Source organism: Chiloscyllium punctatum, chromosome 32, assembly GCF_047496795.1.
Source record: "Chiloscyllium punctatum isolate Juve2018m chromosome 32, sChiPun1.3, whole genome shotgun sequence".
Lineage (NCBI taxonomy): Eukaryota > Metazoa > Chordata > Chondrichthyes > Orectolobiformes > Hemiscylliidae > Chiloscyllium > Chiloscyllium punctatum.
The window spans coordinates 8491067-8509219 of NC_092770.1; the positions used below are offsets into that span (position 1 = coordinate 8491067).

Here is an 18153-nt window from a genome sequence, read left to right on the forward strand (position 1 = left end):
CTATCCCTAATCAGTCCTTGCCTTTCCAAATACGTGAGAATTGTGATGGGGCGAGTTGAGAGTGTGCTAATTTAAACCAATTGGGGGTTAGAAAGTGCCCCATAAAAAAGTAACAGAATGACAAGTCAACAGTAAAAGACCTGATCAAGAATGAAAAATTAACAGATGGGGCAATCTGGAACAATATTTAAATTTCCCCACAAGAATAAAGAAAACCTGCAATTCACCAATGCCCATAGATCCAGAAATGGACTAGCCCAACTGAGTATCTTCTGTCTTAACATCTAAAAAAAAGTTTTTGATTAAGTTTTAGAAATAGTCTGTGTAATAAATATGGGTTTTTAAAAAGGCCCACCTGCTTTAGAGTGCAACATAAGTATATGAACTACTTTAAAGAAACATAAGGCTTGGGAGATCTGGATAAGGATAATCAGATTGAGGCAGAACCAATTTGAAACGCATAAGACACAAGATCCTTGGCTTTAACAGCAGGAAAACACAATACAAAAGGCAAGGAAGTGCTAAATCTTTATCAAGCACTGGTGAAGTCTCAGCTCAGGTAAAATGTTCAAATCGGAGCATGACACTTTAGGAAGGATTACAAGGTTTTAGATAAGGCCTGAAGAGATTTACTGAGTGCGTGGTTGAGGAACTTCAGTTACGTGGACACTGGAGAATCTAGAGTTACTCTACTTAAAAGCAGAGATGATTCAATAGAGATGTTCAATATTACGAATGGCTTTAAAGGCACAAGCATGAAGAAAGACTTTACAACAGAAGGCTTAATAGCCAGAGAGATTGTATTTAAGATGATTGGCAAAAAAGGGCAACATAAAACTCTTTTAGTCTGGAAAGCAATAAAAATCTTTAAAGAAATTGGAGAAAATATACATTCATGTGGTGTTGTTAATAATGAAACATCCCAAAGCATTCACAGTAGCCTTACAAAGTCAACTAACAGAAACATTAATTCAGATTACTAAGAATTTAGTTAAAGTGGAAGCTTTTAAGGAGTGTAGGGGGAAAGTGTAGGACAATTGGGTACAGAGGGTATCCAAAATTTAGGACTTAGGCAACTGAAGGCGCGGCCACCAATGGTGCATCAGTTAAAATTGAAGGATGCTTAGGAGCCCAAAACCAATGAGCTCATATCCCAGGGTTTTGGTATTATAGATGATGAGAGATAAGGAAATAAAGGCCATGGAGAGAATTGAACAAAGGATGAGGATTCTCAAAATCAAGACACAGGGAAAAGAATTGCAGGGCTGTGGTGAAAAAGCAGGATGGGGGATTAGTTGAATAGCTCACTGAAAGAGCTACTACAGGCTTGACGGGCTGAAACATCTCTTCTACGCTGAACCATGATTCATTACAGTGATACCTAGCTTCGTGGGGAAATGTGTTGGGATTGCCTTTGCAAACTTCTTAGACACTAATTTAGGACAACAAATTTACAGGATGAACTCAGAACCCAAAAAAAAGTTATTCTATAATATGCCAATGAAATATGCAGTGTTAAACTACAATACTTTATGATCTGGTCATTGTGGTAGCAGCTTTTCTTCAGAGAAAAAGGAAGTAGGTATGAGACTCAGGAATGAGCAATCTCTCTGGGTGGTTTTAAAGGGATCCTTTGTCTAGACTCATTGGCGACAGGGAAGGAAAAACTCATTAAAAAAAAACCACACCTGAACTGGGCCTGTGAAAACTGTAACAAGTTTTGAATAGTACACAGCCTAATAGTAACCTTTTCCACACAAGGAAGAAGGCAAATTGTGAGACAACGGAACATTCCTAGATAAACCGATCAGTCAAAATAGTTTTCAGTAATTTCACTGAATCATAAAAACTGAATTAGGAAAACATTAAAGAAACACTTCACTACATTAATCATGTACACAAACTCTTGTTTATGAGTCAGTTTATAGTCACAAGGTGAATAAAGGAGAGTATCCTCAACTCTAGAATTATATAGAACATGAGATATTAATGATTCCTTATAGAATGATTTGTATCAACAGACATAAAAAAAACTAACTACTCCAATATGCAGTGAAGACTGAGTGACGATTCAAAGTTTGACACAAGTATCCCAGCATTGTAATACAGCATAGATGGGCTGTGCACACAAAATGTGTCAGACCACTGCACTAAGAAGACACTCCTCTAAGCAGGATTTCCACAACTAAATTCTTTATAAATGCTTTTGTTTAGCCTTTATTCAAAGCCTAGAAGCTGCACTGCCTTGAACAGCTTCTGTGGCAATTTACTTCAGTCAGAAATATTTCCAGCACAGTCAATTCTACAAGTCTAAAATCCAATAAACAAAGCTTTATATTTGTGTAAAAAATGTCATAATGCAAGAAACTTTAAAAACAAACAACTATGACATGTGGCTAATGTTAATTTGTAAACAACTGCAGTAGATAAATAATGGGTTAAATTTCCACTGGTTCTGTTGTTTTGAGAGCTGACCGACAGACCTGGCCATTGGGTGAATTCCTTAGTGCGGTTAGTTTCACAGTAGGCTTCAATGCAAAATTAAAGAGACTCAAAATATTTGAAATGACGTAAGTGGTTATTTTTAAAATCAAGTGACATATATATAGTTTACATCCAAGTAAACATTGTTTTACTTACTGACCTAACAAATCTCAAACAATGCCACAAACTCTCAGTTCGACAATGAAGTGTCAGTTTAGAGGTGGTTAAGACTCATGCGATTTTTAAGAATCCCTTACTGAAGACACCAAGGCACTCAAAATCAAGCTAACGTAAGACTTGGTGCATCCACTATTTTCTGGTATGAAGTCCATGCTTCCTTGGAATAAACTTAGCACACAAATTTTTATGGATTTTGTAAATGTAACTTGCTTATGATCCAACCAACAGGTGAGTCACTACCCAAATGTTATGAAATTACATTTACTCAAATTTATTAACTCAACTTTCAAGGTTTAATATATTTAACTATACACTTGTTTTCACAGTTCATATTAACTAATGCATATTATGCCTTAAAATCCGAGAGAATGGATTGATTACATGATCAAACATGAAGATCTCAGTGCCAGGATGTACTGATTGCTCCTACAAATATTTGATATTATTATTTGACAACCAATACTCAACAAGCTTTTCAAACATTCTGACATAAATTGTGTGCCTGTCCTTGAACATCAGAATGTTATACCAAGAGAAAGTGAGGACTGCAGTTGCTGGAGATCAGAGCTGAAAGTGTATTGCTGGAAAAGCTCAGCAGGTCAGGCAGCATCCAAGGAGGAGAATCGACGTTTCGGGCTTCAGCCCTTCTTCAGGAAAGGGCTCATGCCCGAAACTTTGGTCCTCCTGCTCCTTGGATGCTGCCTGACCTGCTGCGCTTTTCCAGCAACACATTTTCAGCTGTTACACCAAGCAGCAGCTTCAAGGTTACATAAACATACGGTTACAAACGCTTACCCAGTCACTTACCTGGTACTCGAAATAGCTTCTAACGTACGTTAACACTTTGTCAAATGGAACAATTAAGATTAATTATAACAACACCTTTTCTTCCTCAAGCGGCTCAGAAAATTTGGCATCTTCAGAAGGGCCCTCATCAACTTCTACCACTGAAAGCATACTGGGCAGGTACATAACGGTCTGATATGGCAACTGCTCTGCCCAGGACTGTAATAAGCTGCAGTAGGTGCTGTGCACAGCCCAAGCCATCAAAGAAGCCAACCTTCCATCTATTGACACCATCTATGTGGCTCGCTGCCATGGAAAGGCTGCTAACATCAAATACCCATCGCACCACAGTAATGATCTCCTACAACCTCTTACATCAGGCAGAAGATACAGATGTCTGAGCACATACACCAGCAGGTTCAGGAACAGCTCCTTCCCAGCTATTATTGGACTGAAGGGTGGACACTCTAGACTCAAAAGCAATGTAACCTGCGTGACTCTCAGTCTTTTTGATCTGTACATCATTGCTTACTATGATCTGCCTGTACTGCTCGTAAACAAAGCTTTTCACTGTACTTTGGTACACATGACAATCACTGAAACGTAAGAATATAATTAAGTTGGAAATGGGGCTGCTAATATCCTGAAATTCAACTGTATTGAGCTAAATTCAATATTAAAATTGAAGTTCTTCTATTATTGCATTATAGAAATTTTATTTTCTACACTTCCAAATAGGTTACTGTATCTGTCTATTATGGATTAGCTGCCATTTTTAGCAAACAAATTTAGATCAAATTGTCACTTTGCCAATTAGTCAACTCAGTCTTGAGATTATACCCAATTCTGGCTTATAAATAGTATGCCATTTGTTTAAATACATACCATAAAGTGTACAGTATATACTGCAAAGAACATTCTGATAGTAAAGTTCAATTTCTGATCATAAAAAGCATTCACAAGAACAGGATCAATGTTAGATGTACATACATTAATCTCTAACTTTATCACTAAATCATTGGTGACCAGCCTTCAGTTGCCTCGGCCTTATACTCTGAAAATTCTCTAACTCACTCCCTCACATCCTCGTTTAAGACACTCCTTAAACTCCAACTATTTGACCAAACCTTTTAACGTCCATCCAAAAGCCTCTTATGTGAATTGGTATTACATTGTTTTGGATAAATTCTTTGAAGCAGCTGACATGTCTTTATGCTTAAAGAGGTTGTTATCCTCAAGGAAGACAATAGCCTAAAGGTATTGTCGCTAGCCTATTAATTCAGAGACCCAGGTTCCAATCCTACCATGACACATACTGGAATTTGAATTGAATGATTCTGGAATTCACCATCTGATGACCATGAAACCATTGTCAATTGTCTTTAAAACCTGCCTGGCTCACTGGTGTCCTTTTGAGAAGTAGACTGTCAGCCACTTAAACCATTTCCACAAACAAACGTTCACCACTTCCACACCAAATATTGATACTAGTCTTGAAAAAGGGCAACACTTACTTCAGCCACTCTCAGACTGGACTTCGAGGCACTTTACAACCAATTACTTTTAATACATTGTTGTAGCAATGTCAGAAATGCAGAAGCCAATTTGCACAAAACAAATCATGCAAGCAAGATAATGATCAGTTTTTAAAAAAAAAAGTATTACAGGGATAAATACTAGTGATGTTCTCCTTCAAATAACCCAGAGGTCAGATGATGTCTCAGTTAACAATTCATCAGAAGGATTTTACAGATCTTTACGGAAAGCAGTAATCCTGAATAACATGTGTGAACAGCCACATGGCAACTTGGAATTTACTATGCAGGCTTTGCTCTAGATTAAATACATGTATATCGTAACAGAAAAAATTTAAAAGTTTACCACAGTTCAAAAACTGGCCACATGCAAAGCTTTACAGCAACGTTGTCAGTGAGCCAGTTTTAGGATAACTCAATTCATTTGCAGGGTCAGGGCGTTGCTCCCTAATTGCCCAGACAATGGTTAAGAGTCAACCACATTGCCGTACAGTCATACACAGGCCAGACCAAGTAATGCTGACAGTTTCCTTTTCAAAAGGACACCAGTGAACCAGGCAGGTTTTAAAGACAATTGACAGTGGAATTTTAATTGAATGAAACTATTATGTCTCATGGCAGGATTGGAACCTGGGTCCTCACATTACCTTGGTCTCTGAACTGATAGGCTAGCGATAATACCTTTAGGCTATTGTCTTCCTTGAGGATAACATAACCTCTTTGAGCATAAAGACATGTCAGCTGCTTCAAAGAATTTATCCAAAACAATGTAATACCCATTCACATAAGGGGCTTTTGGATGGACGTTAAAAGGTTTAGTCAAAGAGGTAGAGTTTAAGGAGTGCCTTAAATGAGGGATTGAGTTAGAGAATTTCCAGAATATAAGGCAAAGGCAACTGAAGGCTGGTCACCAATGACTTAATGATAAAGTTGGAGATGGTCAAGAGGCCAGTATTAGAGCAGAGTTAGCAGAGCTGATAAGAAAGTATGGAAAAGCAAGACATTAAAGGATTTGAAAACAATGACTCGTCTTTAAACTGAAGCAATGCTTAACTGGACGTCAACATAGGTCAGCAAAACCTGCGAGAATGAGAGTTGCTATGTATAATTACCTGGGCAGAGTCTGCAGTAATCTCAGGCTCAGCGGAAAAAAATGGAAAGTTGGCCAGCAGTCCAGTGGAATAGACAATTCTATACAAACACATTGTCTGAGGTTGCAGCAGACAATCTGATGCAGAATCATTGCAGCATGATGTTACAGATGAGATGGAAGTAGGTAGTCTTAGTGGTGATGATGTGGCTACACACACAGCGCATCCTCAAAGTTAAATATGAATAGCATAGTTAAGCTTTGGGCAGTGAAATAGATGAAGTTGATGGATGGCAAGAGAACTTATGCAGAGACTGAAAATAACAGCTTTTCTTTGCCCTTTATTTAGTGGGAGGAAGGACAGAGAGCATAAACACTTCTGTTCATTCAAAAAGGATGTTTGGACATCTTTTTAAAAGTTCGATTTCCCCATAGCATTGTTTTTGACAACGTGCATTCATACTTTACCTTTAATTTAAAATAGCCAAGGTGGTCCACAGAAAACAGGCAAAAATTTGATACTGATTCAAAAGGATGAGTTATGATTTCAAATTAAAGATGCAGATTTAGAGGATTTCAAAGGAGCTGAGCCAAGTGAAGTCTGGACAGCTAAAACGCTGTATTGTCATAATGGGTTGAAAGGAGTTAGGGATGGACAAGAGCCAAAGTTTGGAGACTAGTGTTGGGAGAAACAACACCACACCCAGGTCAGAACAGAATCAAAATACATATTTTAGTGGACTGGGGTGATAGGTTACCAAGTCTAGAAGTGAGGTAAGATAATGGCGAAGTGTGAACAGAAGTTCATAGAAGGTAGAAAATGAAATACCAGCCAAAAAAGCCTCGGAACACAAGAGTCTGGCAGCGTAAAAAAATCACGAAGGTTTTAACAACACTTGGCCTGAAGCAAAGTGGACACAGGTGATGAAGACTTGGATATAGACAAGCCTTGTAATTCTAAGGATTTAGTTAGGGAGCTGTCAGAGAGTCTAAAAGAACACCCAAATTTTCAGACAGTTTGGTTTAACCAGAGATAGCAACCGAGGGTGGAATTGGTTGCAAAACAGATCTGACAACTCTGAGGCAATGGAAACACCACCAGATGACAAGGTAGAGTTGGGTGTTGTCAGGGTTACACAGCAAGAACCCTGAATTAATATAATAAGCCAGTAGCTGCCATCAAGTCATAGATAGGCCTCTGGTCCTCAATCACCTATGGGTAAGTGACATGGCAATTTCAAATGAGGAGAACAGTAGTTAGAGGTCCATTATAAACTTTGTTCCCCTGCCTTAATTCCTCTCATTGTCAAGTGTCTGAAAATGTAATTAGATTTTGGTATTCTGGTCAACTCCAAGATGATCTTCCGACTACACTGTCAAACCACCCATCCCATAACCCTGCATGATTTGAGCCTGTTTCCTCATGGCTTGACTATTCCAACGAGTCCCAACTCTCTCAAACTTCTGTTAACCTATGTTCCCCGTGCACCCACTGATCTACACTGCTTTGCTTCCAAATCCCTCCACACTCTCACCTTTCCCTAAACTTCTCCAGATATATAGCTCAACATGTTCGACCTCAGCAATCCCAGTTTCAGTCACTCTCCTGATGATGCTTTCAGCTACCAAGACTATGCTCTGGAACATTCTCTCTAAATTTCTGCAACTACTCCTACATCTTCACCCATTAAAATGGTCTTTTTTATACAAAGTTTATGGTGTGTAGAGAATGAAAATGTAATGCTGCTTTTAGCCTCCCTAATTTAATTCTACACAAATGTTTCTGCTTCATTCTCCCATTATTCTAGTCTCAAGAGATTAAATCATGGCAAAACAAGTGCAAACCGAATCAATAAGTATTAGTGACCGATCAAGATTTAGTGCCAAAGTTTATTACAATTGTAAGTTCTATTTCTTTATGAACTAAAATTAGTAGATCCTGAAAATAACAGAGCACTCATGTTGTTCTTCCTCCTTTTAAATACATAAGCACCGATAGTTAATTCACTGATTCATGGTCCTTTGCACACCTACCGACATGTATTTCCCAATTCTCAGCTTCCATTGGTTAAGCAGTCATAGGGTTCACAGCACAGAAAAAGGCTCTTCAGCCCATCATGTCTACGCTGGTCAAAAACAAGCACAAAACTATACTAACCCAATTTTCCCAGTACTTAGTCCAAAACTGTACATGCCTTGGCATTGCAAAGTGCGCATCTTAATACTTCTAAAATGTAAGGAGGGCTTCTGCTTCTAACGTACTTATAGGCAGTGAGTTACCACCACCCTCAATGGAAAAAAATTCACATTCCCTTGAAATCTCTTGCTCTTTACTTCAAGTTTGACTTCCCCATTCATCGATCTCTCCAAGATTAAAGTTCCTTCCTGTCTGCCCAGAATAAGCCCCTCAATTTTATGCATCTCAATCATGCCCACCCTCAATCTCCTCTGCTTAAAAGAAAAACCAAAACTCTCCAGACCAGGCAACATCATAAATTTCTTCTGCACCCTCTCTACTGCAATCACATATCTCCTATAATGTGGATTCTAGAACTGCACACAATAATCTACCTGTGGCCTAAGCAACGTTTTTTTTACAACTCGAGTGTTATCTCCCTTGCTCTTAAAGGGATAGTGAGAAAAGGGATCAGTCTGAGGCTGGTGCAGTTAGGGAAAGAAGTCTAATATTCAAGGCAGGCAGGAGCAAAGCAGAGAACAAGGTAGGACTGATAAGTTAAATTGCATTGTTATCTCTAATCAAAATGCCATTCCCTCTCTATTGCATTTACTTCAATGCAAGAGGCCAGAGAAGCAAGGCTGATGAATTCAGGGCATGGTTGAGAACATGGGACTGGGATATTATAGCTATTACAAAGACTGGCAGCTTAATGTTGCAGGGTTTAGATGCTATAGGAAGGATAGCAAATGCGACAATAGAGAGGGAATGACATTTTGATTAGAGATAACATTACAGCTGAACTTAGGGAAGATATCCCAGGGAGCATGTCCCGTGACGTTATTTGGGTGGAACTGAGAAATAACAAAGGGACTACCTTATTGGAATTGTACTATAGACCACCCCAGTATCAGCAGGAAAGAGAGAGCAAATTTGTAAGGAGATCTCAGTTTTGTGAGAATAATAGGGTGGCTAGGGTAGGGGATTTAAAACAGACTGGGACTGCCATAGTGTTAGAGAATTGGATGGACAGGAATGTATTAAGTGCACATAGTGAACACAAAATTTTCTTATTCAGAGAATGTGGAAATACCTAGAGAGGAGCAAAACCTGACATCCTCTTGGGAAAGCAATTGCTATGTCAGTGGGGGAGCACTTGGAGGCAAAGCACTCATAATTCTACTAGTTTTAAAACAGTTGCGGAAAAGGTTAAACCTGATCTAAAAGGTGAAGTTCTAAATTGGAGGAAAGCCAATTTTAATGGTATTAGGCAACAACTTCCAAAAGTTGATTGGGAGCAAATATTTGCAGGTGAACAGATGGTTGGAAAGTGGAAAGCTTTGAAAATGGAGCTAGTGAAAGTCCAGGGACAGCATATTCCTGTTAGGATGAAGGACAAGGCCAGTAGATGTACGGAATGCTGGATGATGAGAGAAATTGAGGTTCTGGTCAAGAAAAACAAGGAAGCATATGTCAGGTATAGACGGCAGGGATCAAGTGAATTCCTAGATGATTTTAAGGGCAGTAGGAGTTTGCAGAGGGACTTAGGTTATCGAATAACACAGACAGGAAGTATTTTGTTGGATAATTGAATGCCAAATAACACAGTTTAGCCAAGCATCAGGACCTTGCAATCTTGCCAGATAATCCAAAATTCAGATAATCAAACGCCGGATAATTGAGGTTCCACTGTACTTAAAAGGGAAATCAGGAGGGCAAAAGGGGGACATGAAATAGTTTTGGCAAATGGGGTTAAGGAGAATCCAAACGGGTTCTTTAAATATATGAAGGACAAAAGAGTAACTAGGAAGGGAATAGAGCCCCTTAAAGATCAGCAAGCGGCCCATGTGTGAAATCGCAGGAGATGGGGAGATACAGAATGAGCACTGTGGAGAAGGATATGGAAGCTAAATAGCGACATCTTGAAAAGTATCCACGTTAGAGGTCGTCGTGCTGGACGTCTTAAAAAGCATGAAGGTGGATAAATCCCTAGGGCCTGATCAGGTGAACCCTGGAACTCTGTGGCAAACTAGGGAAGTGATTGCTGGGGTCCTTCCTGACATATTTGTATCATCAATAGCCATGGATGAGGTGCTGAAGGCTAACTTTGTGCCACTATTTAAGAAAGTGGTAAGGAAGTGCCATCGAACTACAGACCGGTGAGCCTGACATCAGTGGTGGGCAAGTTGTTAGAGGGGATTGTGAGGGACAGGATTTACATGTATTTAGAAAGGTAAGAACGGATTAGGGATAGTCAACATGGCTTTGTGCATGGGAAATTGTGTCTCATGAACTTGATTGAGTTTTTTTGAAGAAGTGACAAAGAGGACTGAAGAAAGCAGAGCAGTGGACATTGACTATTTGGACTTCGGTAAGGCATTCGACAAGGTTCCATGATAGACTGGTTAATATGGTTAGTGCACATGGAACACAGAACCACCCATTTGGATACAAAAGTGGCTAGAAGTTAGGAGACAGATGGTGATGGAAGAGGGTTGCTTTTTAGACTGGAGACGTGTGACCAGTGGTACACCACAGGAACCAGTGTTGGGTCCACTTTTTTTGCATCATTTATATAAATTATTTGGATGTGAATACAAGAGGTATGGGTAGTAAGTTTGCAGATGACACCAAAATTGGTGAAGTGAACAATTCAGAGTACATTAGGACCTTGATCAGATGGACCAGGTCGTAGCAGATGGAGTTTAATCTGGATAAATGTGAGGTGCTATATTTTGTAAGGGCAAATCAGAGCAGGACTTATACACTTAATGATAAGGTCCTGGGGAGTGCTGCCGACTAAAGACACCTTGCAGCGCAAGTTCACAGTTCCTTGAAAGTGGAGTCGCAAGTAGACATTAGTTAAGGCGGGGTTTGCTTTTATTGGTCAATGCATTGTGCTTGGAGGTTGGGAGGTCATGCTGCAGCTATACAGGACATTGGTTAGGCCAGTTTTTGAATACTGCGTTCAATTCTGATCTCCCTGCTATAGAAAAGACATTGTTCAACTTTTAATGGGTTCAGAAAAGATTTAAGGATGTCACCAGGATTGGCGTGTTTGAGCTATAGGAAGAGGCTGAATAGGCTGGGGCTATTTTCCCTGGAACACCAGAAGCGGAGATGTGACCCTATAAAGGTTTATAAGTTCTTGAGGGCTATCAATAGGGTGAATCGGCAAAGTCGTTCCCCAGGTTAGGGGAGTCCAAAGCTTGAGGTTTACGGTGAGAGATGTAAGATTTAAAAGGGACCTAAGGGGCAACATTTACATAGAGGGTGGTGTGTGCATGGAATGAGCTGCCAGAGAAAGTGGTGGAGGCTGGTACAATTACAAAACTTAAAGTACATTTAAATTGCTTTATGAATTATGAATTGAGGGATATGGGCCAAATGCCGGCAAATGGGACATTAATTTAGGATATCTGGTTGGCATGGATCAGTTGGATCAAAGGGTCTGCTTCCATGCTGTACATCCCTATTGCTCATTTGAGAAAAGGCAAGAATCTCATGCCTTCTTAACCACTATAATCACCTGTTCTGCTACCTTAAGGTACCAGTCAACATGCATACCTAGGTCCCTCTGATTTTAGGTGCTTCCCAGGGTCCTACTGTTTCATCACGTATTCTCTTGCCTTGTCTGCCCAACTACATCACCTTACACTTGCCCAGATTGAATTCCATTTGCCATAGAGCAGACCGCAGCAATTTTCATATCATCCTTGAACTTACTGATTAATAAGATTTACACATACCAAACAGCAAGTGACTGCTATGGAACCCCACAACTCAGACCTCCAGTCACTAAAACACCCTTAGTTTTCTGCCACTCAACCAATTCTTGATTCAATAAGCTAAAGTTCATTGGATCCCATTCTTACCTTGGCTATTAGTCTCCCAGATGGGACCTTATCAAAAACCCTGCGAAGTTCAAGACTATATCAGATGCTCTCATCTATACACATCACCTCATTGAAAAAATCTCAAAGTTATATTGGTTGTCTCGATCACTTAGATCCAAGTTGGTCCTTTCACCTCTGATTTTATCAGCGTGCATTCCCAGTAACTTTGAGCTGGAGGGTGCAAAAGCAAATCTAATTTATGACAGCAGCTATTGGAAGTCCTCCTAAAACAAATTCTGAGCCCTACATTTTGCAATGACAATGCCATGGAATATGGATGAGAAATTGGTGGGAGCCCTAAAAGCATCTAAAATGCAGTCAAACAAGATGGAGACCAAGACTTTAGTGACATTATTTTACATAAATCGTTATCAGAGCCTACAACTACATAGCTGACCAAACAAACTGAATATAAAACATTCTCATGATAAATTACAATAGTTATAATAATCCACTGGAAGGGTTTGAGTAAGCCAAGCACATTTGACCCAAATGTTTTAATACACCCTCAAAAATTTGAATTTTGATTCTGAAGCATACATAACAAGATGTAGTAACAGATTTAAATGTATGGAGTGATATTCCTCAAGAAAAAAAGCTTCCTCTGCCTAAGTTGTAACACCAACAAAATGGAATTAGTATTATTGGAAGGGGATCATAATGCCAAAAAACCCTCATGACAGTTCAAATCAAAAGATAATCATGAGGGGCACGGATAGGATAAATAGTCAAAGTCTCTTCCTGGGGTAGGTGAGTCCAGAAATAGAGGGCATAGATTTAGGGTGACAGGGAAAAGATATGAAAGAGACCCAAGGGCAACTTTTTCACACAGAGGGTGGTACATGTATGGAATGAACTGCCAGAGGAAAAGGTGGAGGCTAGTACAATTGCAACATTTAAAAAGCAACTGGATGGGTATATGAATAGGAAGGGTTTGGAGGGATATGGTCCGGGTGCTGGCAGGTGGGACTAGATTGGGATGGAATATTTGGGTCGGCATGGATGAGTTGGATCAAAGGATCCATTTCCGTGCTGTAATCTCTAATGATTCTATAATACCCTACACTTGTGCTGAAAACAAGATAATATGTGCACATGTATACCTATCAGTGACATGATCCAACCAAGATTTAACTATTTACTGATATTAAGTGCAACTAAATTAAAAGCTGAGAGCCTTGCTTATGAAAGGTATGGTGGAAATTATACCAAAGAATGCAAAAATACAATAAGTGGTAAAAGTGGATTCAGATCACACCAAATTTCAAAAAGGGAGAACTGTATTGCAGTAGATCAGTCCTGCTACAACATAGCTTTGCAATTGTAATCATTTTGTACAAAATAAACAAGTGAATTGGTCTGTCATATTTCACCTGATAAAACATTTAAGTGACATTTAAATTAAGTATCCCTAGCTACAGAATCAAATATGGTTGGCCCTTAAAACTACTGTAATTTGTAACCATGACTATAATAGAACTATGCCTAGAACTAGCTTACCACAACCAGGTGAAAGACATACCGTTTTTGCTACACATATTCAGTAAACAGACAAAACGTTTCTGAACAGATTAATGTCTGGCAATTTGCAGTTATCACACCGCAAACTCTGATGCTTCTGTTGCAACACTTACCGTTAAGAACTCCTCCTGTTCCTCCAGAACCCCTCATCCTTATATAGGTAAGTCCCAATATGACGAAAAACAGACATGCAGCAGTTAAAAGAAACATGGATAAGTAGTGTGCACTGAACCCACCGGTTGCCGAACCCCCCTCCCTTTTAAATTGCTGCAATAGTTCCTCCTCAGGCTCTCTGGGGCTTTTACGATATGCACTGTAAATGTGGTTACTGCCCGTATGGTTTGAGTGATTAGCATTGATCAGAAGGGAGGACGAAGGGCCACTTGGACTGGTGATAAAATTACTTGTGGCGCTAACGTGATTATTGTTTCTGGTGCTGCTCTTATAAAGACTCTCCTTCTCAGAAGCCAGCAGTCCTGGGCCAATCTTTTTGGAAGAGGAATTACGGAACCGCAATAACATGGTGGGCTCCGCTGTGGCGTCTTTCTCCCTCTGATCCTCTTCCTCCTCCTCCAGTTGGTCTCTCCTTGCGTCTAGACAGTAAGGACCGCCGGCGACGTCGTGGATCCGTTTGGCGCCGCCCTCCTCCACCATCGCTCTCGGGTTATGATTGTTAACGGTGGCCAGTAATTTCTTGGAGAGACTCCGCCTGGAGTTGGGTCTCCGGTTCGACTCTTCTTCTCGCTCATCCTCGGAGTCAGAGTAATTACCATCCCTAACGTAGGAGACTCGATTGCTGCTGGTGTTGTTGTTGTGGCTCTGCAGATCTGTTCCCAGAGGTCGTTCCTCTTCCTCCGGCGACTGCTGGACGCCGCCGCTTGTGTTCGGCCTCCACCAAGGGGTGGGGTTCCCTTTCCCGGACGAAAGGCCCGCTCCACTGCCGCTGTTATTGTTGCTGTTCACCATTCTCGGAGGAGTGTTCCTCCCTTTACTGTGACTAGGCCGCGGGCGGGGGCAGTCGCCTGGAGCTTTATCCGTCCTGCTCGTCCTCTTGCCGGCCTCGCTCCTTCTGCCGTTGGGCTCGGCGTCCGATTCGTCCGAGCTGAAACCCAGCAGCTTGCCCGGGGTTAGGGGCACAGACGTGGGGGTGGTGAACCCGCCGAGGCCCAGGCCTGAACTCGGGCCTGATCCCCCACCGCTGCTGCCGCCGCCGTTCCTGGTTTTAGGCCTGGCGCCGCGCTCCTCGCGCAGCTTCTTGAGCTTCTTCAGGTAGACGGGGCGCGTGCTCTCGGTCACGGGACCCGGGACCAAACCGAACTTTTTCAATTCGGAAAACAATTCCGCGTCCGTTAACTGCGCCGCCATCTTACCGCGCGAGGCGTGAGACTGCCGGAACTGACGCGAACAGCCCCGCCGCGCAGCACCTCGCCCCTCCCCCCCTCCATCCCAGGCCCAACCGCCGGCCCCTCGTGCACTGCTTTAAACTGGCTGAGGAAGAAAAAGGGGCCTTAAAAGGGAAATGTCCTCCACGCTCCGTAAAGCCGGAATGCTCATACCAATCGACAGGTACTGACGGTCCCATTTGGGGAATGATTATAGAGAACTGTGGGTGCTGAAGGTCTGAAGTGAAAACAAAAAGTGCTGGAGCAGGGTCTGGCAGCCTCTGTGGAGAGAGAAAACCGGGTTAGCATTTGAGCCATGGCCAGTTCTGAAGAAGGTTCACTGGATGCAGAAACGCTAACTCCACTTTCTCTCCTCAGATGATGCCAGAACCATTCATTGAGTTTCTTCGACTTGGGACATGCTCAGGTTTTCAGATTTTTTTTTTTGCTGAGCGCCAGTAGCTCCCTCCATCTGTTGTTCTTTTAGATTCGACCATTGGCTTCAGCAAAGTTAATGTGACATTCTTGTCTTAGTGTTGACAGCGTGTCTAGTAAATTGTCTTGCGATTGTGGGATGTCCACGGAATGTCTGGGCATCATAACGGCAGCCCTAAATGCAACCTGACTCAAAATCCAGACCTTCATTAGGCTGAGCGAGACTACCTGGACGCTTTCAAAAAATGTTTTTGTTCGTTCATGGGACGCGAGTATCAACGTCGAAGGCAGCTAACACTTAGTTGTTCTTTAAAAGGTAATGATGAGTTGCCTTCTTGAACCACAGCAAACCATGTACCTGCACCACAAGTGATGACTGCAGTTTCAGAGTGGTCTAGAGACATCGTCATAACTGAAGCAAATTGTGTTAATATCCGCATCTGTCATTCGAGTTTGCCTTTCTAAGACATACTTATTTTTCTCCATTCACTTCCTATTGCAACAATAGTTTCTTTCTTCAGATGTGGCAAGCAAGTAACTGGTATTCAACAAGGATGTCCAACTTTGGTTAGACATATTCCAAAAGGTTTCATCAAGTGACCTCATTACCTTTTCATAGGCAAACAATCTTTTACCTATTTCCAATGCTATTACCACAATGATGATGGAATAAAATGACAAGAAAACTCAATTAATGTAATACCTTTTCCTATTTGTAATGACTACTGGATTAAACCTTAATTTCTAGATGTTTCATGTTATTTCTAAGAACTTCAAGGGAAATATATTTCTCTGATTTCTGCATTGATACTGAGACTATTATTTGAAATAACAGTTGAATGATTAAAACAAAATCAAATACAGTAAATTCCATAATTTTCAGAAAAGATTTAAGGGGAAGATATTATTGGATTGAAAGGTTTTCATTTTAGAATTCAAGTAAAAGTTTACATCAAGATGCACATGGAAAACAAATCCTATATTCTGAGAATCTTATTGATTACTGGCACAATTTAGTAATCAATATCTGAAAAATGTTTTATTTTTATCTTTGTGCCTTCTGGGCAAGATCAACATTTATACCTGTCCTTAATTGGGTAGATGGTGCCAATCTGGTTTCTTGGACCACAGCAATCTATGTGATGTCAGCAAACCTATAGTGTTTTTTGAAAGGGACTTTGATGATTTCCAACAACAGTGAAGGAACAGTGAATATTTATAAATCACAATGGTGTGTAATTTGGAGGGAAACATGTAGATGGCTGATAATCCTTAACTTCACTATCTTGATACTTTACTGGTTAAAAGTATTTTCATCTCAGCCTTGAATATACTCAATAACCTAGCATCGCCAACCCTCTATGGTATAGAATTCCACAGATTCTCTATCTTTAGAGAATAAATTCCTTCTCATCTCTCTGCTAATTGTGCGAAGTCTTACTCCAAGAATAGGTCACAAGGGAAAATAATCTCTCTGCATCAAACTTGTCAAGACCCTGAGAATTTTGTATGTTTCAACAATGTTACCTCTCACTCTTCTAAATGCAAATGAGTATAGACCCAACCTATTCAAACTCTCTTCATGAGAAAATCCCTCTATATCTAGTGGAATGAACCTTCTCTGGATTCCTCCAATACCAATATATATTGCCTTTTATAAGGAAACATTTTATAACCTGTTTTATAATTCTGTGTCTTATGATCTTATATTCCACAACCACCTGATGAAGGAGCAGCACTTCGAAAATTAGTGCTTCCAAATAAACCTGTTGGACTATAACCTGGTGTTGTGATTTTTAACTTTGTGAGCTGAGATGTCACCTCTTGTTATAAAACCTTAAGTTATCTCGAGAAGTTCAAAGAATTATAGAGATGCACAGCATGGAAACAAACTCCTTGATCCAACTTGTCCATGCCGACCAGATATCCCAATCCAATCTAGTCCCACCTGGCACATATCCCTCCGAACTCTTCCTATTGATATTCTCATCCAGATGCCTTTAAAATGTTGCAATTGTACTAGTCTCCACCACTTCCTCTGGCAGCTCATTCCATACAAGTACCAACCTCTGCATGAAAAGGTTGCCCCTTAGGTGTCTTTTATATCTTTCCCCTCTCACCCTCTCGTTCTGGACTCCCCCACCCCAGGGAAAAGACCATGTCCATTTAACCTATCCATGCCCCTCATGATTTTATAAACCTCTATAAGTTCACCCCTCAGCCTCCAACACTCCAGGGAAAACAGCTCTAGTCGATTCAACCTCTCCCTATAGCCCAACTCCTCCAAGCCTGGCAACATCCTTGGTAAGTCTTTTCTGAATCCTTTCAAGTTTCACAAAAGCATTCCAATAGGAAAGAGACCAGAATCTCATGCAACATTCCAAAGGTGACCTAACCAATGTCCTGTACAGCCATAACATGACCTCCCAACTCCTGTACTCAATTCTCTGACCAATAAAGGAAAACGTATCAAATGCCTTCTTCACTATCCTATCTACCTGCGATTCCACTTTCAAGTAGCTATGAACCTGCACTCTAAGATACCTTTATTCAGCAACACTCCCCAGGAACTTACCATTAAGTGTATAAGATTTGCTTTCCCAAAATACAGCACCTCACATTTATCTAAATTAAACTCCATCTGCCCCTTCTCAGCCCATTGGCCCAT

The 18153-nt window shown here is 40.7% G+C and overlaps 1 protein-coding gene across 1 annotated transcript in view; it reads right to left on the minus strand.

Annotated features, from left to right (window-relative positions):
• The window catches only part of lemd3 (LEM domain containing 3), a 49890-nt gene extending 34822 nt beyond the window's left edge, over nucleotides 1-15068 (minus strand). Inside the window, exon 1 of the mRNA XM_072551594.1 lies at nucleotides 13782-15068. Within this exon, the coding sequence (XP_072407695.1) occupies nucleotides 13782-15033 (1252 nt within the window). The 5' untranslated portion in view covers nucleotides 15034-15068. The remainder of the gene's footprint in view (nucleotides 1-13781) is intronic.
• Between the last annotated feature and the right edge of the window lie 3085 nt (nucleotides 15069-18153).